Source organism: Mercenaria mercenaria, chromosome 12 (genome assembly GCF_021730395.1).
Source record: "Mercenaria mercenaria strain notata chromosome 12, MADL_Memer_1, whole genome shotgun sequence".
NCBI classification, from domain to species: Eukaryota; Metazoa; Mollusca; class Bivalvia; order Venerida; family Veneridae; genus Mercenaria; species Mercenaria mercenaria.
Window position 1 is genome coordinate 71,534,398 of NC_069372.1, and position 22,705 is coordinate 71,557,102.

Consider the following 22,705-nt stretch of genomic DNA (forward strand, 5'->3'; position numbering starts at 1 on the left):
TGATCGTATCAGCGGTATATGCAATACCCCACCCACCGGTAACGTATTTTGGACGCTGTTTTATGTTAATAAGAAATAAGAATCGTATAAACGGGACATTTATTTACCTTAAATGCTACTGAAAAATACATTAAAAGAATTATAACGCTGTGTCATCTTCTCATTTTGTCGTGATTATAAAAGAAAATTGGATTTGTGTATCCCGGAAGTAAACATATATAACGCTGTGTGAGGAGTGCGCGGTCGTGAGAATTACATATGCACTGGGGGTTTATGTAACTAAAAGAGAAAGGCTGACAGTCTTAAAAAAATAATTTTGAATAGATTTACATGAAGATAATCGATAAATAAGATAGAAATTTTTTAAATCAGCGTCGTTGATATACGATGTTAAAAAGGGAGCACATTCTCAGTAAGGCTTTCAGTGCGTCGAATCTTCGTTATTTCCGATGAATTGAGTGTGATGATTACGAAAAACGGCTGCAGTTTATTACAAAATTCGATTTTTTATTCACTCAAGTGATCATGTCATCTGCTTAATTGGTGCAAACTTAAACGGTTTGATAGTTGACTGACCAATGTTACACGCTTGTTACGCAAACAATCTAATATTGACACGGTACTGATTGCATAATTGTCACATGTCTACATGTATTGAAACTTAAACAAAGGCGATAAGCAAACAAGTAAGCTAGCAGACGATTATTGATTTTTGTGACAGTTGTCATGGAAAGGTGTTAAAGTACACAGGTACTTGTAGTTTTAACGCTGGTTATGATCAAATTAAGTAACATCCGCGGATTTTTTTTTTTTTTTTTTTTTTTTTTTTTTAATTTTTTAAATTTTTTTACCCTCTAAAATTTGGGCGCCAAGGCCATACAGCGTTATACCGAGGACCGCGGTATATCGAGAAGCGTTATAACGGGTTTCGAGTGTATTTTAATATGGTATGATATGACTCACTAAAGATAACTTAAAGAGTTTTATTGATAAAATCAAGAGCTTTTATTCCTCAGTTAAGTTTACCAACACTATTTCGCAGTTACTTTCCTGAATGTTATAGTAACAGTTTCAAAAGGTAAATAATCTGAAATCATCACTGCAGATGTGAAGGACACAAAATTTTAATGTACATCATCATATTTACAATATTCTTTATTGACATCCTTACTTATGTAATTTTACTAGGTTCAAAGATATAGACATGTCATTTCTGATAGTACAGTTTGATATTTTACCTGAATTATGACAATACTTTATTGATAGAAAGTGTCCCGCTATTATTGTTGACAGTTCATTAAACAAAATTTTCACAATGTCACAGACAGATGAACTGAAACAGAGGAAAAAATGGTAGTGAGGTCATATTGTTCACTGTGTTACAAATCAGCCTTGCCGATTATAGGTTGTATGTTGCATAAGTACTGGCATTTGTTACAGCTATCAAACACTAGAAGTGTCAAACATTTGCATCGTATAAACCAAATTTTATTTGCCTCATTACATGCTAAAACCAATTGTTACATTCAAACATCCACAGAACATAAAGGACATAATTATTAGTAAAATCTAGATGTTTTGATTGCAGCAATATCAATTTCAGTTTTGTTAAATGTGAGAGGCGTAGATCTCCAATTGTTGTACCATTTTAGAAGATTCAGTTGTTACCAGTTCTGCTACCAGTGAGAATTTGACTTGTATTTTGGTACTTACTGTACATCTAAAATGTTATTTGTCTCATTACATGCCAAAAGATATCAGAAACAATATGTTGGTAAGACAGATAAAAATGTAACGAAATGTATGAATAGCCATCGCTTTGAAATAAGAAACTTCTCAGATCCAGATTACTCTTCTCACATTGCAGTGGATTTCAATGGTTTTGTTAGAGGTATCACTCACCAGGCCAGAGTTATGGCCCATGTCTTAGTCAAAAATATGCTTAAAAGGTCATAGAAGTTTGTGTGCTTATATCTCAAAAAGTATTTGACGAAGGTCATGAAACATTACAGGAATATTATTCAGCATTATGAAGTTTTCCACCTAGGATTTTATTACGATTTCTGTCAGTCAGGCCAGAGTTATCACCCTTGATTGTCAGAATAAAGGGCATACAAGTTTGTGTCCCATGTATCTAAAAAGGTATTTCACCTATGGTCACGAAACCATGTATTTTGACAGGAATGGGGGGTGGGGTGTACATCTAGTTTTAACTTGATTTTCTTCAGTTATCTTGGGTAAAAAAATAGGTCATTAGGTCAAATCAAAGAAAAACCTTGTGTATGCGATAGAAGCTGTATTTTTCAGTTGATCTTCATGAAATTTGGTCAGAATGATTGCCTTGATGAAATTTAGGTCAAGTTTGAATATGGGTTATCTGGGATCAAAAACTAGGTCACTAGGTTAGATCAAAGAAAAACCTTGTGTATGTGATAGAGGCTGTATTTTTCAATTGATATTCATGAAATTTTGTCAGATTGATTGCCTTGATGAAATCTAGGCAGAGTTCGAATATGGGTCATCTTGGATCAAAAACTAGGTCACTAGGTCAAGTCAAAGAAAGACCTTGTGTATTCGATAGAAGCTGTATTTTTCAATTGATCTTCATGAAATTGGGTCAGAATAATTGCCTTGATGAAATCTAGCTAGAATTTGAATATGGGTCATCTGGGGTTAAAAAGTAGGTCACTAGGTCAAATCAAAGAAAAAACTTGTGTATGTGATAGAGGCTGTATTTGTCAATTGATCTTCATGAAATTTGGTCAGAATGATTGCCTTGATGAAATCTAGGTCATGTTTGAATATGGGTCATCTGGGTCAAAAACTAGGTTACTAGGTCATATCAAGAAAATACTTGTTTAAACTCAAGAGACCACATTTTGGGTCCAATCCTAATGGAAATTTGCCAGAATATTTGTTTCCATGAAATCACTAGGTCAAACATGTTTACACTGTAATTATGATGTGTTTCTCAGGTGAGCGACCTAGGGCCATCTTGGCCCTCTTGTTTACTGCAGTTATGGCCCTTTCATAGTTTTGCAATATAAAATATATAGAAAAACCTTGTGTGTCCAACTACTCAAACATTATAAAAAGAGTATGCCTCAAACGTTTACAGATGAACAAGTTTGATGTGCTGATGAACATAAAGGAAGGAACTTTTGCTGTGACTATTTTACCACAGTTTGCTATATATAATTTGAGAAAAATATGAGTTGTCCAATTCCTCAATCAGTATTGAAAGGATATGCTTGAAGGTTTCACAGATGAAGGGCATTGATGTGAAGATGACCATAAATAATGGACATTTTTCTTTGGCTATTTTTTAGCCCACCATCATCAGATGGTGGGCTATTCAAGTCACACTGCATCCGTGGTCTGTCGTCCTTCCGTCGATCTGTTAACAATTTCTCGTTATCGCATCTCCTCAGAAACTACTGGGGGGATTTTGACCAAACTTTGTCAGAATGATATATTAGTACCCTAGTTGTGTCCCCCTGAAAAACAGACTGGTTCTACAATTTTTGAGTAAGGTAAGTTATGGCCCTTTGTTTATTTTTTTAATTTACATAGATTATACAGGGAAAAACTTTGAAAATCTTCTTGTCCAAAACCACAGAGCCTAGGGCTTTGATATTTGGTATGTAGCATCATCTAGTGGTCCTCTACCAAGATGATTCAAATTATTTCCCTGGGAACAAATACGGCCCCGCCCCGGGGGTCACATGGTTTATATAGACTTATATAGGGAAAAACTTTGAAAATCTCTTGTCCAAAACCACAGGGCCTAGGGCTTTGATATTTTAAGCCCACCATCATCAGATGATGGGCTATTCAAATCACTCTGCGTCCGTGGTCCGACGTCCTTCCGTCTGTCCGTCTGTCCTTCCGTTAACAATTTCTCGTTATCGCATCTCCTCAGAAACTACCAGGGGGATTTTGACCAAACTTTGTCAGAATGATGTATTGGTACTCTAGTTGTGTCCCCCTGAAAATCAGACTGGTTCAGCAATTTTTTAATGAGTTATGGCCCTTTGTTTATTTCTATAATTTACATAGATTTTTATAGGGAAAAAATTTGAAAATCTTCTTGTCCAGAACCACAGAGCCTAGGGCTTTGATATTTGGTATGAAGCATCATCTAGTGGTCCTCTACCAAGATGATTCAAATTATTTCCCTGGGGTCTAATATGGCCCCGCCCCGGGGGTCACATGGTTTGTATAGACTTATATAGGGAAAAACTTTGAAAAATCTCTTGTTCAAAACCATAGGGCCTTGGGCTTTGATATTTTGTATGTGACATCATCTACTAAGATTTTTCAAATTATCCCCCTAGGGTCAAATATGGCCCCGCCCCGGGGGTCACATGGTTTACATAGACTTATATAGGGAAAAACTTTGAATATCTTCTTGCCCAAACCACAAAACCTAGGGCTTTGATATTGTTATGTAGCATCACTAGAGGTTCTCTACCAAGTTTGTTCAAATTATCCCCCTAGGGTCAAATATGGCCCGCCCTTGGGGTCACATGGTTCATATAGACTTATATAGGGAAAAGCTTTAAAATCTTCTTGTCATAACCTATAACATTCAAATTTGGACCACATGTATAGTTTTGAGTGGCAAGATGAACCTTGACATGAGTTGACCTTGGTATTGACCTAGTGACCTACTTTCACATTTCTGTAGCTACAGCCTTCAAATTTGAACCACATGCATAGTTTTGAGCACTGAAAAAAACTTTGACCTTTACATTGACCTAGTGACCTACTTTCACATGTTTGAAGGTACAGGCTTCAAATTTGGACCACATGCATAGTTCTGTGTTCCGAAAAATTTGACCTTGATTTTGACCTAGTGACCTACTTTCACATTTCTTGAGCTACAGCCTTCGAATTTGGACCACTTGCATAGTTTTGTGTACCAAACAAACTTTGACCTTTACATTGACCTAGTGACCTACTTTCACATTTTTAGCCCACCATCATCAGATGGTGGGCTATTCAAATCACTCTGTCCGTGGTCCGCGTCCTTCCGTCCGTCCGTCCGTCGTCGTCCTTCCGTTAACAATTTCTCGTTATCGGGATCTCCTCAGAACTACAGGGGATTTTTGACCAAACTTTGTCGAATGATGTATTGGTACCTATTGTGTCCCCTGAAATCAGACTGTTCAACAATTTGTATTAAGTTATGGCCCTTTGTTTATTTCTTATAATTTACATAGATTTATATAGGGAAAAACTTTGAATCTTCTTGCCAAAACCACAGAGCCTAGGCTTTGAATTTTGGTATGAAGCATCACTTAGTGGTCTATCTACAAATGATTGAAATATATTTCCTGGGTCTAATATGGGCCCGCCCCGGAGTCACATGGTTTATATAGACTTATATAGGAAAACTTGAAAACCTCTTGTCCAAAACCAAGGGCTAGGGCTTGATAATTTGTATGTGACATCATTCTAGTGTCTTCTACTAAGATTGCTTCAAATTATCCCCTAGGGTCAAATATGGCCCTGCCCCGGGGTCACATGGTTTCACATAGACTTATATAGGAAAAACTTTGAAAATCTTCTTGTCCAAACCACAAAGCCTAGGGCTTTGATATTGTAATGTAGCATCGCCTGGTAGTTCTCTACCAAGTTTGTTAAAATTATCCCCTAGGGTCAAAAATGGCCCCGCCCTGGGGTCACATGGTTCATATAGACTTATATAGGGAAAAGCTTTTAAAAACTTCTTGTCAATAACCTACAACATTCAAATTTGGACCACATGTATGGTTTTGAGTGGCAAGATGAACCTTGACATGAGTTGACCTTGATCTTGACCTAGTGACCTACTTTCAACATTTCTCAAGCTACAACCTTCAAATTTGGACCACATGCATAGTTCTGTGCACTGAAATAAACTTTGACCTTGACATTGACCTAGTGACCTACTTTCACATTTTTGAAGGTACAGGCTTCAAATTTGGGCCACATGCATAATTTCGTGTTCCGAAATGAAATTTGACCTTGATTTTGACCTAGTGACCTACTTTCACATTTCTCAAGCTACAGCCTTCAAATTTGGACCACTTGCGTAGTTTTGTGTACCGAAATGAACTTTGACCTTAAGATTGACCTAGTGACCTACTTTCACATTTCTGTAGCTACAGGCTTCAAATTTAGACCACATGAATAGGATTGTGTATCGAAACAAACTTTGACCTTGACATTGACCTAGTGACCTACTTTCACATTTTTGAAGGTACAGGCTTCAATTTTGGACTACATGCATAGATTTGTTTCTGAAGTGAAATTTGACCTTGATTTTGACTTGGTGACCTACTTTCACATTTCTCAAGCTACAGCCTTCAAATTCGGACCACTTGCATAGTTTTGTGTACCGAATTAAACTTTGACCTTAAGATTGATCTAGTGACCTACTTTCACATTTCTCAAACTACAGCTTTCGAATTTGGACCACATGCACAGTTTTGTGTATGGAAATGAAATTTGACCTTGAGCTAGTCAGTAAGTCTTGAAAGTTGGAACACTCAAAAATGGCACATTGGTGGGCGCCAAGATCACTCTGTGATCTCTTGTTGAAGGTACAGGCTTCAAATTTGGACCACATGCATAGTTCTGTGTTCTGAAATAAAATTTGACCTTGATTTTAACCTAGTGACCTACTTTCACATTTCTCAAGCTACAGCCTTCAAATTTGGACCACTTGCATAGTTTTGTGTACCGAAATGAACTTTGACCTTAAGATTGACCTAGTGACCTACTTTCACATTTCTGTAGCTACAGGCTTCAAATTTAGACCACATGCATAGGATTGTGTACCGAAACAAACTTTGACATTGACCTAGTGACCTACTTTCACATTTCTCAAGCTACAGCCTTCAAATTTGGACCACTTACATAGTTTTTTGTACCAAAATAAACTGTGACATTAAGATTGACCTAGTGACCTACTTTCAAATTTCTCAAACTACAGCCTTCAAACTTGATGCACATGCATAGTTTTGTGTACAAAGAACTTTGTCCTTGAAATTGATCTAGTGACCTACTTTCACATTTCTCAAGCTACAGCTTTTGAATTTGGACCACATGCACAATGTTGTGTACGGAAATGAAATTTGACCTTGAGCTAGTCAGTAAGTGTTGAAATTTGGAACACTCAAAAATGGCACATTGGTGGGCGCCAAGATCACTCTGTGATCTCTTGTGTATGTGACATCATCAAGTGGTCTTCTACTAAGTTTGTTCAAATTATTCCCTTAGGGTCAAATATGGCCCCACCCTGGGGGTCACATGATTTATATAGACTTATGTAGGGAAAAGCTTCGAAAATCTTCTTGTCCAAACCACAAAGCCTAGGGCTTTTATATTTATAATGTAGCATCATCTAGAGGTTCTCTACCAAGTTTGTTCAAATTATCCCCCTAGGGTCAAATATGGCCCGCCCTTGGGGTCACATGGTTCATATAGACTTATATAGGGAAAAACTTTGAAAAATCTCTTGTTCAAAACCATAGGGCCTTGGGCTTTGATATTTTGTATGTGACATCATCTACTAAGATTTTTCAAATTATCCCCCTAGGGTCAAATATGGCCCCGCCCCGGGGGTCACATGGTTTACATAGACTTATATAGGGAAAAACTTTGAATATCTTCTTGCCCAAACCACAAAACCTAGGGCTTTGATATTTGTTATGTAGCATCATCTAGAGGTTCTCTACCAAGTTTGTTCAAATTATCCCCCTAGGGTCAAATATGGCCCGCCCTTGGGGTCACATGGTTCATATAGACTTATATAGGGAAAAGCTTTTAAAATCTTCTTGTCAGTAACCTACAACATTCAAATTTGGACCACATGTATAGTTTTGAGTGGCAAGATGAACCTTGACATGAGTTGACCTTGGTATTGACCTAGTGACCTACTTTTACATTTCTGTAGCTACAGCCTTCAAATTTGAACCACATGCATAGTTTTGAGCACTGAAAAAAACTTTGACCTTTACATTGACCTAGTGACCTACTTTCACATTTTTGAAGGTACAGGCTTCAAATTTGGACCACATGCATAGTTCTGTGTTCTGAAATAAAATTTGACCTTGATTTTAACCTAGTGACCTACTTTCACATTTCTCAAGCTACAGCCTTCAAATTTGGACCACTTGCATAGTTTTGTGTACCGAAATGAACTTTGACCTTAAGATTGACCTAGTGACCTACTTTCACATTTCTGTAGCTACAGGCTTCAAATTTAGACCACATGCATAGGATTGTGTACCGAAACAAACTTTGACATTGACCTAGTGACCTACTTTCACATTTCTCAAGCTACAGCCTTCAAATTTGGACCACTTACATAGTTTTTTGTACCAAAATAAACTGTGACATTAAGATTGACCTAGTGACCTACTTTCAAATTTCTCAAACTACAGCCTTCAAACTTGATGCACATGCATAGTTTTGTGTACAAAGAACTTTGTCGTTGAAATTGATCTAGTGACCTACTTTCACATTTCTCAAGCTACAGCTTTTGAATTTGGACCTCATGCACAATGTTGTGTACAGAAATGAAATTTGACCTTGAGCTAGTCAGTAAGTGTTGAAATTTGGAACACTCAAAAATGGCACATTGGTGGGCTCCAAGATCACTCTGTGATCTCTTGTGTATGTGACATCATCAAGTGGTCTTCTACTAAGTTTGTTCAAATTATTCCCTTAGGGTCAAATATGGCCCCACCCTGGGGGGTCACATGATTTATATAGACTTATGTAGGGAAAAACTTCGAAAATCTTCTTGTCCAAACCACAAAGCCTAGGGCTTTTATATTTATAATGTAGCATCATCTAGTGGTTCTCTACCAAGTTTGTTCAAATTATCCCCCTAGGGTCAAATATGGCCTTGCCCTGGGGGTCACATGGTTCATATAGACTTATATAGGGAAAAGCTTTTAAAATCTTCTTGTCAATAACCTGTAACATTCAAATTTGGACCACATGTATGGTTTTGAGTGGCAAGATGAACCTTGACATGAGTTGACCTTGATTTTGACCTAGTGACCTACTTTCACATTTCTGTAGCTACAGCCTTCAAATTTGGGCCATATGCATAGTTTTGTGCACTGAAAAAAACTTTGACCTTGACATTGACCTAGTGACCTTCTTTCACATTTTTGAAGGTACAGGCTTCAAATTTGGACCGCATGCATAGTTTTGTGTTCCGAAATGAAATTTGACCTTGATTTTGACCTAGTGACCTACTTTCACATTTCTCAAGATACAGCCTTCAAATTTGGACCACATGCATAGTTTTTTGTACCGAAACAAACTTTGACCTTTACATTGACCTAGATACCTACTTTCACATTTTTGAAGGTACAGGCTTCAAATTTGGACCACATGCATAGTTCTGTGTTCCGAAATAAAATTTGACCTTGATTTTGCCCTAGTGACCTACTTTCACATTTCTCAAGCTACAGCCTTCAAATTTGGACCACTTGCATAGTTTTGTGTACCGAAATGAACTTTGACCTTAAGATTGACCTAGTGACCTACTTTCACATTTCTGTAGCTACAGGCTTCAAATTTTGACTACATGCATAGGATTGTGTACCGAAACAAACTTTGACCTTGACATTGACCTAGTGACCTACTTTTACATTTTTGAAGGTACAGGCTTCAAATTTGGACCACGTGCATAGATTTGTGTTCTGAAGTGTAGGTTGACCTTGATTTTGACCTAGTGACCTTCTTTTACATTTCTCAAGCTAAAGCCTTCAAATTTGGACCACTTGCATAGTTTTGTGTACCGAAATAAACTTTGACCTTAAGATTGACCTAGTGACCTACTTTCAAATTTCTCAAACTACAGCCTTCAAACTTGATGCACATGCATAGTTTTGTGTACAAAGAACTTTGTCCTTGAAATTGATCTAGTGACCTACTTTCACATTTCTCAAGATACAGCTTTCGAATTTGGACCACATGCACAGTGTTGTGTATGGAAATGAAATTTGACCTTGAGGTAGTCAGTAAGTCTTGAAATTTGGAACACTCAGAAAATGGCACATTGGTGGGAGCCAAGATCACTCTGTGATCTTTTGTTTTGAGGTCATTAGGTCAGAGTTCAAGGTCACATTTGCCAGAAACAGGTAAACAGTTTTTAGGGTCTAGGATCATGAAACTTAACAGGGAGGTTGATTATGACCAGCAGATAACCCCTGTGATTTTGAGGTCAATAGGTATAAGGTCAAGGTCACATTGAACCAGAACAGTAGAACTTTTGTTTACAGTGAGCATATAATTTCTGTTCCTTGTGCAATTACTGAATGTATCAAGGGAGGCATTACATGTTTGACAAGCTATTATTTTATTTTGTTTTTTTTGAATGGTCTCCATCCATCCTTCCGTCTTCATCCTTCCGTAACATTTTGTGTCCGCTCTGTTTCTCCTAAACCCCTTGGAGGATTTTCATGAAACTTAGGTCAAATGATCAACTCATCAAGAAAATGTGCAGAACCCATGAATTCAGCCATGTCGGTTCAAGGTCAAGGTCACAACTCAAGATCAAAGGTTCGAGCCTTCCATTTCGTGTCCACTCTGTATCTCCTAAACCCCTTGAAGGATAATCATGAAACTTAAATCAAATGATCACCTCATTGAGACGATGTGCAGAACCCATGGGTCAGCCATGTTGGGTCAAGGTCACAACTCTAGGTCAAAGGTTTGAGAGTACCATTTGTTGGCTCAAGGTCAAGGTCACAACTCAAGGTCAAAGGTTTGAGACTATGATGTGCAGAATTGATGAGTCAGCCATGCTGGCTCAAGGTCAAGGTCACAACTTAAGAGTCAAAGGTTTGAGCCTTCCATTTTGTGTCCATTCTGTATCTCCTAAACCCCTTGAAGGATTTACATTAAACTTTGGTCAAATGATCACCTCATCAAGAACTCATGAGTCAGCCATGTCAACTCAAGGTCAAGGTCACAACTCAAGGTCAAAGGTTTGAGCTCTGTATCTCCTAAATCCCTTTTAGGATTTTCATGAAACTTGGGTCAAATGATCACCTCATCTAGAAGATGTGCAGAATTCATGGGTCAGCCCTGTCAGTTCAAGGTCAAGGTCACAGCTCAAGGTCAAAGGTTTGCCCTTTCACTATCCATACCAGTGGCGGGGGATTTAGCTGTCTTTCAGACTGCCTTGTCTTCATGGTGTTGAAGACTCACACCACCAATCCAAGGTATTAGGAAAGTTTAAAAAATAAAATCCATTTGTTCTGCTTTTCGTTGTGTTAATAAAGGTTTGATATTTCAGTCACAAGTGGTAGAGCAACATGCACGTGATGTGAGAGAACAGTTCAGTCGTGACAGAATACCAGTCGCACAACCGTCAAGCCATGATGCTGATTTACTACATATACAGAAACATCGTCGTCCAACTCTCCTCGACTACCATCATGGTACCCATGCTCCTGGGGTAGATAGGACTAGACAATATAGGTAAAAACTACAAGGTCTTTATTGAAGCATACTCAGGGAACTTAAAAAGTCAGAAGTTTGGTTTTTGTTATGCCCCATTTCAAAGAAGTGTGGATATATTGTGCTGCTGATGTCTCTTGGTCCATTGTAAAACCATTAAGTTTGTGATCAGTAACTGGTGAGAACTTTTACTTGATAGGATTGATGACTATGGTCAGTAGATGAACCTTATTGTTGTTTGGGGTTAATAGGCCAACATCACTGACCTTGAGACGGAAAATGGTTTCCACACAATAACTATAGAATGCTTAAGCATGCAGTATTACCGTCATCGTACGAGTATAGGTCGCACTTGTGTAAGATGCAGTGAAAAAAAGATCTACAGAATTCTGGAAAAGTGCTTCTCAAACATCTCCTAATTATTGGCCTGTGTGTTGCGGCAACTTGTAATTGCAGTCGATTTGATGTATTTGCAAAATGTGTGAAAACACGTTTGGAGTATTTAAACAAGTTTTGGTAAAAACTTAATGTTGAGTTATAGAAATGTGTTGTAAATATATTTTAATGAAAACAGCATTTCTTTAAAGCTCTTGCAGGAGCTCTTAATTTTACATTTTTTATACAAAATTCATTTAAGACGCCGGGTCCCGATACTGGCTTTAAGCTATGCCCAGGTCATATGTAGTTACTCCCTTTGAATTCTCTTCAATGTAAAGGTATGCGGTGTAAACAAAGATCGATTTTCTTAATTTTTTGAGCCAGGGAAAACTTGTGATCTTGTCCTATACCCACGTATAGGTCGCATCGGTCCTTCCTGACAAGAATCTCGGTAAAAAAGGTGAGACGTATACCCGTACGATTACAATATTCATAAAAATCTATGTATATGCAGATGTTGTGATGGAGCAGCTGTTGATTTTACATTGACTTCAGATTTCTGATAAACAAATGATCGTCTCTATTTTGTGATTTAGTTAAACAGATGTCAGTAAACATTTAACTATAATAGGAAACAAATTATATTTTCAGTGAAAGTAAACCATTTTATTTTGATCACTCTTGTTTACCAAGACTACAGTATAATGATATATAAATTACAACAGTATCAATGAAACAAGTATATTTCTTGGGCATGAAATGGTAAAATAGCTGTTTCATTGCCATATAGATTTGTGGGCATAAAATGAAATGAAATTATTTGTTTGTTCAATTTCATTTCATGGATTTCATGATCCGCAGTTATTTATAAATAATAGAATTAGTATGTTAATGCTAGAACTTTACGAGTAGCAAAAGAACATTTGTTTATTCTTCAGACCGGAGCCTCCATCAGCGTACGGACAGCATTATAGACAAGAGACAATGGGGAACCTCCAGGGAGGCCTGCCTGTGTCCATGAGTAGCAGCGCTGCCCAGCCATCTGGACCCACAGCACCTAAAAGACCCCGCCTTGGACCCATTGATCGTCCTGATTTAGCACAGCCTCTAAGCATTGATGTCAGTCAGACAGAACCTAAACGGGTGAGCATGAAATGCAGATTTATATTTTAGATATTTTCATATATCATCCTGTATATTGATAGAAAACTCAGTAACATGAGCACAAGACTATCACACTACAGATAGCTTGTTCAATACTTGACAAGGTGGGCAGCCCCTCAGTGATGTGGGTACAGTGTAGAATTCTCCATGTGAGGAACCTATCTACTCACAGAAGGTTGATCATTCTACCCATTGTCCATTTTTGTCTGAAACAGTGCGCAGTGTGGCACCTTGGGTGTTCCTTGATCATTGCTATATAACCTAAATTTTATTTGTTTAACTCAACATATCACCAAGGTGAGCAGTTTTCTTTCTTCTGAACAGTACACCCAAGTCATTTGTCCTCAACTTCTGATTCATAATTTACTTACTTTACTGAAATACTATGAAAAAATGGCATACAACACTTACATAAACAAAAATTTGAATGCAGTTTTGGATAAGGTTATGGATAGTCTAGCACATTCCAAACTGACTTTAGCACTTAAATAAGCAAGAATTTAAATGTTGACAAATACTTAATTCTCAGTGTTATACTTCAGTCAGCCAAAGGCAGCATGCAGAAAAGGTGATCATTTGTAAATGTTATATTTATGTCTCCCCCAGGAGACATATTGTTTTTGCCCTGTCCATCCGTCCGTCCGTACGTACGTCACACTTCATTTCCGAGCAATAACTGGAGAACCATTTAACCTAGAACCTTCAAACTTCATAGGGTTGTAGGGCTGCTGGAGTAGACGACCCCTATAGTTTTTGGGGTCACTCCGTCAAAGGTCAAGGTCACAGGGGCCTGAACATTGAAAACCATTTCCGACCAATAACTAGAGAACCACTTGACCCAGAATGTTGAAACTTCACAGGATGATTGGTCATAAAGAGTAGATAACCCCTATTGATTTTGGGGTCACTCCATCAAAGGTCAAGGTCACAGGGGCCTGAACATGGAAAACCATTTCCGATCAATAACTAGAGAACCACTTGACCCAGAATGTTGAAACTTCATAGGATGATTGGTCATAAAGAGTAGACGACCCCTATTGATTTTGGGGTCACTCCATCAAAGGTCAAGGTCACAGGGGCCTGAACATGGAAAACCATTTCCAATCAATAACTAGAGAACCACTTGACCCAGAATGTTGAAACTTCATAGGGTGATTGTACATGCAAAGTAGATGACCCCTATCGATTTTGGGGTCACTCCATTAAAGGTCAAGGTCACAGGGGCCTGACCATTGAAAACCATTTCCGGTCAGTAACTTGAGAACCACTTGACCCAGAATGTTGAAACTTAATAGGATAATTGATCATGCAGAGTAGATGACCCCTAACGATTTTGGGGTCACTCTGTGAAAGGTCAAGGTCACAGGGGCCTGAACATTGAAAACCATTTCTGGTCAGTAACTTGAGCACCACTTGACCATGAATGATGAAACTTCATAGGATGATTGGTCATGCAGAGTAGATGACCCCTGTTGTTTTTGGGGTCACTCCGTTAAAGGTCAAGGTCACAGGGGCCTGAACATTGATAACCAGTTCCGATCAATAACTTGAGAACTACTTGACCAAGAATGTTGAAACTTCATAGGATGATTGAACATGCAGAGAAGATGACCCCTGTTGATTTTGGGGTCAGTCTATTAAAGGTCAAGGTCACAGTGGCCTGTTCATGTAAAATTATTTTTTGGAAATAACTTGAGAACCACTTGACCTACAATGTTGAAACTTAATAGGATGATTGGACATGCAGAGTAGATGACCCCTATTTATTTTGAGGTCACTTGATCAAAGGTCAAGGTCACAGAATCCTGAACAGTGAATTGAGAACCACTAGGCCAAGAGTGTTGAAATTTAGCAGGATGACTGGACATGCCAAGTAGATAATCCCTATTGCAGCCAGCCATCAGTGTCTCTTTGACTTTCGCTCCTGACCCCTTTTGACTTCTTGCCTATAGGACTTTGCATTGGGGGAGACATGCGCTTTTTTACAAAAGCATTTTCTAGTTTCTTTTTTTTTGGCTCACTTGAGCACAAATTGCTTATGGTAAGCTTTTACGATTGTTGAATGTCTGTATTCCATCTGTCCATTGTCTGTCCTCCACATTTTTAGCTCACCTGTCACAAAGTGACAAGGTGAGCTTTTGTTATCGCGCGGTGTCCGTCGTCCGTCCGTGCGTGCGTGCGTGCGTCTGTAAACTTTTGCTTGTGGCCACTCTAGAGGTCACATTTTTCATGGGATCTTTATGAAAGTTGGTCAGAATATTCATCTTGATGATATCTAGGTCAAGTTTGAAACTGGGTCACGTGCCATCAAAAACTAGGTCAGTAGGTCTAAAAATAGAAAAACCTTGTGACCTCTCTAGAGGCCATATATTTCACAAGATCTTCATGAAAATTGGTCAGAATGTTCACCTTGATGATATCTAGGTCAAGTTCGAAACTGGGTCACGTGCCATCAAAAACTAAGTCAGTAGATCTAATAATAGAAAAACCTTGTGACCTCTCTAGAGGCCATATATTTCACAAGATCTTCATGAAAATTGGTCAGAATGTTCACCTTGATGATATCTAGGTCAAGTTCGAAACTGGGTCACGTGCCATCAAAAACTAGGTCAGTAGGTCAAAAACCTTGTGACCTTTCTAGATGCCATATATTTCACAAGATTTTCATGAAAAATGGTCAGAACGTTCACCTTGATGATATCTAGGTCAAGTTTGAAACTGGGTCGCGTGCCATTTAAAACTAGGTCAGTAGGTCAAATAATAGAAAAACCTTATGACCTCTCTAAAGGCCATATTTTTCATGGGATCTGTATGAAAATTGGTCTGAATGTTCATCTTGATGATATCTAGGTCAAGTTCGAAACAGGGTTATGTGCGGTCAAAAACTAGGTCAGTAGGTCTAAAAATAGAAAAACCTTGTGACCTCTCTAGAGGCCATACTTGTGAATGGATCTCCATAAAAATTGGTCAGAATGTTCACCTTGATGATATCTAGGCCAAATTTGAAACTGGGTCACGTGCCTTCAAAAACTAGGTCAGTAGGTCAAATAATAAAAAAATCTTGTGACCTCTCTAGAGGCCATACTTTTCATGGGATCTGTATGAAAGTTGGTCTGAATGTTCATCTTGATGATATCTAGGTAAAGTTTGAAACTGGGTCAACCTCGTTCAAAAACTAGGTTAGTAGGTCTAAAATTATTAAAATCTTTTGACCTCTCTAGAGGCCATATTTTTCTATGGATCTTCATGAAAATTGATCTGAATATTCACCTTGATGATATCTAGGTCAAGTTCGAAACTGGGTCACGTGCGGTCAAAAAGTAGGCCAGTAGGTATAAAAATAGAAAAACCTTGTGACCTCTCTAGAGGCCATATTTTTCATGAGATCTTCATGAAAATTAGTGAGAATGTTCACCTTGATGATATCTAGATAAAGTTCAAAACAGGGTCACGTACCTTCGAAAACTAGGTCAATAGGTCAAATAATAGAAAAACCTTGTGATCCTCTCTAGAGACCATATTTTTCAATGGATCTTCATGAAAATTGGTCAGAATTTTTATCTTGATAATATCTAGGTCAAGTTCAAAACTGGGTCACATGAGCTCAAAAACTAGGTCACTATGTCAAATAATAGAAAAAACGACGTCATACTCAAAACTGGGTCATGTGGGAAGAGGTGAGCGATTCAGGACCATCATGGTCCTCTTGTTTAAAGAACATCTCCTTAACTGATTAGCCCATTTCAACCAAATTCCACAGAAATATTGTTCGAATGGCCCCTTTAAAGATTGCTTCAAATCTAGGTCATCCCTTTAGAATTCTGGTTGCTGTGGCAACTGAAAGGGATGAAATTATTCCACAGAAATGTTTTTTGTGTGAACCTCTATTAAATTCTTTCAGATTATTTGTTTAGTTAAAATGACTACTAGGGTTGATTTTCCCATTATGTCTGTATGGAAAACTTTGAGAATCTTTTGGAACTACTGGCCAATAATAATTTTGTAGCAAACGTTCCTTGGGTCACCCTCTACCAAATTCTTTCAAATGCTCCGGTTTTGTAAAGAAAACATGGCCACTGTTGGGCGGGGCTAGTTTTCTCTATATGAAGATATATGGAAAATGTTTTAATCCCTCGCCTCAGGCTACTGGCTTGATTTGAAAATATGGCTGTTTGGAAAACTTTGAAATTCTCCTGAGTGTAAAACTGTTATCCCAATTTTAAATTAATTTCGTGGCATTGTTCCTTGTTCCAAAATCCAGCTGTGATTGTCAGGTAAGCGTAAATGTATACTGGTAAATGATTTAAAAAAAATAAAACAGTTTGATTTTAAGAACGAAAAGGCAGACAAAACCTGAAAAAAAACAACAATCTTTGCAGTATACAGTCAAAGGAGTGGCTAGGAGTGTGGCTGCTAGAGGCAGGTAGCTCATTAAATCAGGTGAATATTAGAACAAAAGACAAGTTATAAAAAAAAATACTGACTGGCTGCATATGGCAAGTGCTTGCTTAATACAGGTGACTACTAAGGCTGTTCAAACTGTATTTGTTACATTATGGTTTTTTTTCTACATGTATCTTAGGAGCCAGCATATAATCCACAGACAGAGGCTATTTCCCCCACCTTACCACCAGAGGAGACTCTCAAGGTTCAGAAGGTCAAGGATGAATTATTACAGAATATCAGCAGGATTGATCGGGAAATTGCCTTAGTGGAGCAACAGATACAGATGAAACTGAAAAAGAAACAGGTATAAAAGAGTGGAAGAAAGTCCCAGCATAAACTGATGCTTTAAAATACATTTTGGAAAACGTGTTTCTGCTTACATCTGTAAATGCCTCTCTAAATCTTCACTACTTTTCCTAGTGGCAGGAAGAGAGTAGATGTTTTTCCCCCAAATGCTTGCCCAATATGCATAACTATCACTGTTCGTCTTTTACTGATAATGTTAGAGTTTTCCACACCCTGTTTTTGAAATAAAGTGACATTTAGATGCTTGTGCCCCTTGAGATTAAAGGAATAACATAGCTGAAAATAGAAGTGGCAACATTGTAATATTCACCAAAGACAGTATTAACCAGACCAAAGATTCATTTCATTTGATCAATCAGTAAAAAGGTTATAAATCACATTTTCATATATAGAGTTTCTCTTTCTATAGCAACAGGAAGAAGCTGCAAGCAAACATAAAGAGTTTGTAGAATCTGAAGAAGTTCCTGAATCAATTTCTGTCGACATGAAACACCAGAGTATTGCTCAGATAATATATGCTGAAAACAGAGTAAGTTACAACTAATTAGAATAGTTTTTATTGAGAAACAGAATTAGTATTGTTGTGGAATTTCTTTATCATCAGCAACAGATTTAACCCTAAGAATAAAGGCTAAAAGAAAATGTTTATGCGATATGAAAACTATCTTACTTAAGAAATAAAGCTAGTAGATTTGTACAAAGATCAGGTTGAAAATGGTTATAAAAATGAAAGAAAATATGTTAGAATTTACACTATTTCTTGGGGTTTTTTTTATCATTTATAAAGTCTATGAGGTTCAAGTTTAATCACAGTAAAGTGTTTGCAGGGATCATCCTACAAGGCGATTTGAGGGATATCGTCGCTTTAAAGTCAGCCGCTTCGCCTAATTATCGTCTCCGGGCGAAATCTGAATCGCCGAGTTTTTCAGCGAGTTATTATCTGTTTACTTAAAGTTGTAAAACTTGATGCATATTCTAGATTAAATTATCGATAAATCCATAACCCCGCCTACTCGCCATCAAACTTCTGCCAATCGTAGCATTAATATCCCACAGTGTCAGTAATATTGTAAGCCGCCGCCATTTTGAAAATTTTCAATCGACGTGTAAAAAGCCGATTAACTTAACGAGAGCATGATCTTATGCAACAGTTGTATATTATTCTTTCATTTTATTAAAGATTACTTCAAAAATTATTTCAATTACCATTATTACGGCCAATTTCTGTAAATGAATGGTTCGGGTACAGTGGATAAAAAATGATTTCGCGGACGTCAGAACTGCTGTACAAAATATTGTAAAAAGATCGCCATTATCTACGAGATTGGTATTATTTTCGAAAAAATAAATAAATTAAATGTATAAATCTGAACAAGTTGATGCAAAAATCAGGCATTATAAAAGCACGAGAATCAAAACATGAATGAAAATTTTCACTGCGTTTTGATTGTGCACCTGATAAATTTACGAGTCTTAGACATGTAAATTTCGGATAAGAATTTAAAGGCGACTTTTTCATAGCTAAGTTTATACTTTATTTAGAAATTCATGAAAATGATAATGCAAGAATCAATTTCCTTAAATAATTACTGTTTATAAGTTACAGCTAGACCCATAGAAAGTGGATATATATAGGCAGGAAACTGAATGCTATGCCGATTCTTCTTAAATTCCTCAACTTCTCTCTAAATTCTGTGGAGGGGAGAAGTCACTTCTCCCTAAAATTTTGACATAGGATGATCCCTGGTTTTGTCTTCTTTGTACATGACTATCCAAACAGGGGCTACAAGTTTGATCACCAGAATAAGGCAAATATTCAGAAAGATGAGAATAATATGATTTCTGTCAAAGTTGTCAGTTGGTAGTGGAGAACAAGTTAGTTCTAGGTCAGCTACAAGCTTCAAGGATGGAGGCAGAAAATTGAGAGTTGTAGAAGATTGTTCTGTTTGATGATTTAATTATAGAGTTAAGCTTTAAAAGTCAGTTAGTGTTAGCCATTTATTCATTACAGGCTGTTATGAACTACTTGTCAGGCTTATGAACCATTGACACCAAAAAAGTAAAACCCTGTTTGTGGACAATGTTAATACTGGTACTGGCTGAAAAAAACAAAAGTTAAAATATCTTTTTAGTTGTAAAACATCTGTAATGCTGTTGGCAAAATAGTCAAAGTAAAGGAATGTGTTTGTTATGTTTTGTTGTCTTTTCAGAAAAAGGCTGCTGAAGCACACAATATTTTGTCCAAGTTGGGTCCTAAAGTTGATCTGGTACGTGTTCATCTGTGTCATCTGTTTTTTACTGGGGGTCACCTCTGACTGAGCATTTAAGGTCTCTTACCTCTAATCACTTGCCTGTTACCATAGGAGGTTTGAAATCCTCCAAAGGATGAAGAATCTTAGATACGAGGCAGCTTTCCAGATGGCTTTAGGAAAGTTGCTGATTCAGCCAAGGTACACAGTGCCTGAAATAATGCCTGGAGAGATTGCTGATGTCTTCCTCCACAATTATAGCTGGGAAGTTGCCAAATTATCAAGAGTTTGTCAATTTGATTTACAACAGAATAAAAACAGAGCTGTTTTGTATTATAAATGTGAAGTGAAGTGAAGTTTATTTCTAAAAGAAAACTTCCCCAAAATCTTTGTTGTTGGGCCATTTTAAAGTATCTCTTGTTATATAATAGATTTTCAGTATGTCTAGAGAAGTTGACTGCAACGTCTTTTAAAGTGACACAGCAGTTTCAGAAATATACATGTAGAAAAAAATCAACTGAAAATGCAAAATGTGTAAGTTCCCTGTATTTATAGAATCATGGGACAGTAATATTAATGTTTTCAAAGATGTATTTAGACTGCAAGTTTAGTTCTTCTGAGGAACCCATAAAGAAATTCTTCACATTGATATTTGTTGTTTATTTTCCTTCAGTTTGTATTGATGTTGTCTTGTAAGTTTAGTCTGCCCTATTTTTACTGTTTCAGCCTCTGTACAACCAGCCGTCAGATGCTCCTATATATCATGAAAACAAACGAAAGTGAGTACCAGCAAATCTTGCAGTTCAATGAACTAAACTGAGAGAGAAATCAGCTTTGTTTGAATTGGACCTTCACGGTCCAGTAGTTAGGGTCTTTTTGTATTACCCTGACTTTTGTGGGTTGGAAGTCTACTTGATTCATTTCCATTGAGAAACCATCCTTCTAGCTTGTAGAAGGCTGATGGTTCTGTACCAGAGGTGATGCCCAGATGGTCACCTTGAGTCTTTCTTCAACATTAAAGCTGAAAGGTCAGCATATGAACCAAATTTTGTAGGTATAACTGAAAACAAAACAAACATATTAATGATCTGGTGAATGTTTGAAACTGTCGCGGATGATCACCAGTGGAGGGCTTATGCACTTTGAATAAAGAATTGCTTTAGACAAGGCATGTTTTTTTTTGTGTGTATATCAGATATATAGCAAGAATATATAAGTTTGGAGAAGGCCGGGTCATTTGTGTTTATTGTCAAACTTTTGTATATTTTACAGGTTTGCATTGTTCAAGCCAAGACTAATTCTACATTTCAAGAAGAGGCACCAGGCCAGAAAGATAAGGGTATGCTTAGTTTATGTTTTGTTTATGAAGATGCTGCTTTAAAACTGTTAGTAGAATGTAAACAAACATCATAAAATCATGTAAGAACTAGCAGGGGTATCAGTATACTGAATAATCTCTTTATACTGGTGTCTGTGTAGCTCAGTGGTAAAGGTTGTACACTTCATACAATATATGCCTTACTACTCTCAGTTTTTATCAGCCAAATTTAATTTTTTTCATGAAAAAGTCCTCAAACTAGCTGGTATAATATTGGTAGTTCTACCTATCTGTTTATGTCTTTGCTTATTAATGGGAGAGTGCATAGGTTCAAACACTGGAAATTTCTTAGCTCTTAGGTCTCGGAAATTTCTTATTTACCTAACTAAGAGGTCAGTACTGGTTCTTTCCAGGAAAGATGGCACTGTATGATTTGGTGCTATACACCAGACACGTCAAAGAACCAGACTGTTTGCAAAGAGCTAGGCTAAGTTAGCCTTACAGGCCTGTATCTGATGGATTTTTCTCTCTCTGTTTTGGGGGCTTTCTTTCACTCTGTCCCTCTGGTCAGATTGCTCTGTGTCTGTTCTAGTAGAGGATTAATTTGGTGCCCTAAGTAGCTGCATTTGTATGTATGTAAAGCGCCTTTGAATGTGCTTATCATGGAAAGGGCACTTTATAAATATGGTATAATATAATACTATATAGGCTGGCACATGTGGTCTTTCTCCTTCACTGAAGCTGGAATGTGGCTCCGTGGCCCTGTCACTGTGACCTTAATCCAGTTCATTGGAATTTCCCTGTCAACAAAGATTTAAACATTAAAATCAGAAAACTTTACTGATCTTTTTTGTTTAACTTCAGTTTACAAACAACTGCAACTTATTGTGTGTTTTACTGTATATGAAATTTTTAGCTTAATTGTAAGGTGGAAGAATTGAAATTTCTTCACTTATGAATGATTAATGATTGCAGGAAAGATATCTGACCCAGAGATATGATCAGCTGATGCAGGCCTGGGTAAAGAAAGTAGAAAAATGGGAAAATAATCCTAAAAGAAAGTAAGTTTTCTTGTCTTAACTGGAAAATATAAGATTTTTTCCATTTCATATGCAGTAGTCTGATAGACAAATATCTACCAGTTATTGTTTGTAATGTTATTGAAATAAATACTAAAATATATCTGATAATTTCACATTGAAAAATATAGTTTTCATCAGTTGTGCTGTTCAGTGGATTTACAGGCAAGATTTGTAAAATTATGTAAAAACAAAACAATGAAAAAGACAGGCCCACAGTCAGACCACTTAGTACAGATCTGCGGATCACATGTTCTGAAGTTAGACATGGGCAATACTTGTGTTCTCTA

At 37.2% G+C, this 22,705-nt stretch overlaps 1 protein-coding gene across 3 annotated transcripts in view; it reads left to right on the plus strand.

Annotated features, from left to right (window-relative positions):
- The window catches only part of LOC123533472 (nuclear receptor corepressor 1-like), a 137,963-nt gene that overhangs the window by 48,021 nt on the left and 67,237 nt on the right, over nucleotides 1-22,705 (plus strand). For all 3 annotated transcript variants that reach the window (XM_053520313.1, XM_053520315.1, XM_053520314.1), the window contains exons 3-10: nucleotides 11,312-11,496; nucleotides 12,792-12,996; nucleotides 17,600-17,767; nucleotides 18,179-18,298; nucleotides 19,980-20,036; nucleotides 20,745-20,797; nucleotides 21,291-21,357; nucleotides 22,312-22,397. In XM_053520313.1, coding sequence (XP_053376288.1) covers nucleotides 11,312-11,496; nucleotides 12,792-12,996; nucleotides 17,600-17,767; nucleotides 18,179-18,298; nucleotides 19,980-20,036; nucleotides 20,745-20,797; nucleotides 21,291-21,357; nucleotides 22,312-22,397 — 941 coding nt within the window. The remainder of the gene's footprint in view (nucleotides 1-11,311; nucleotides 11,497-12,791; nucleotides 12,997-17,599; nucleotides 17,768-18,178; nucleotides 18,299-19,979; nucleotides 20,037-20,744; nucleotides 20,798-21,290; nucleotides 21,358-22,311; nucleotides 22,398-22,705) is intronic.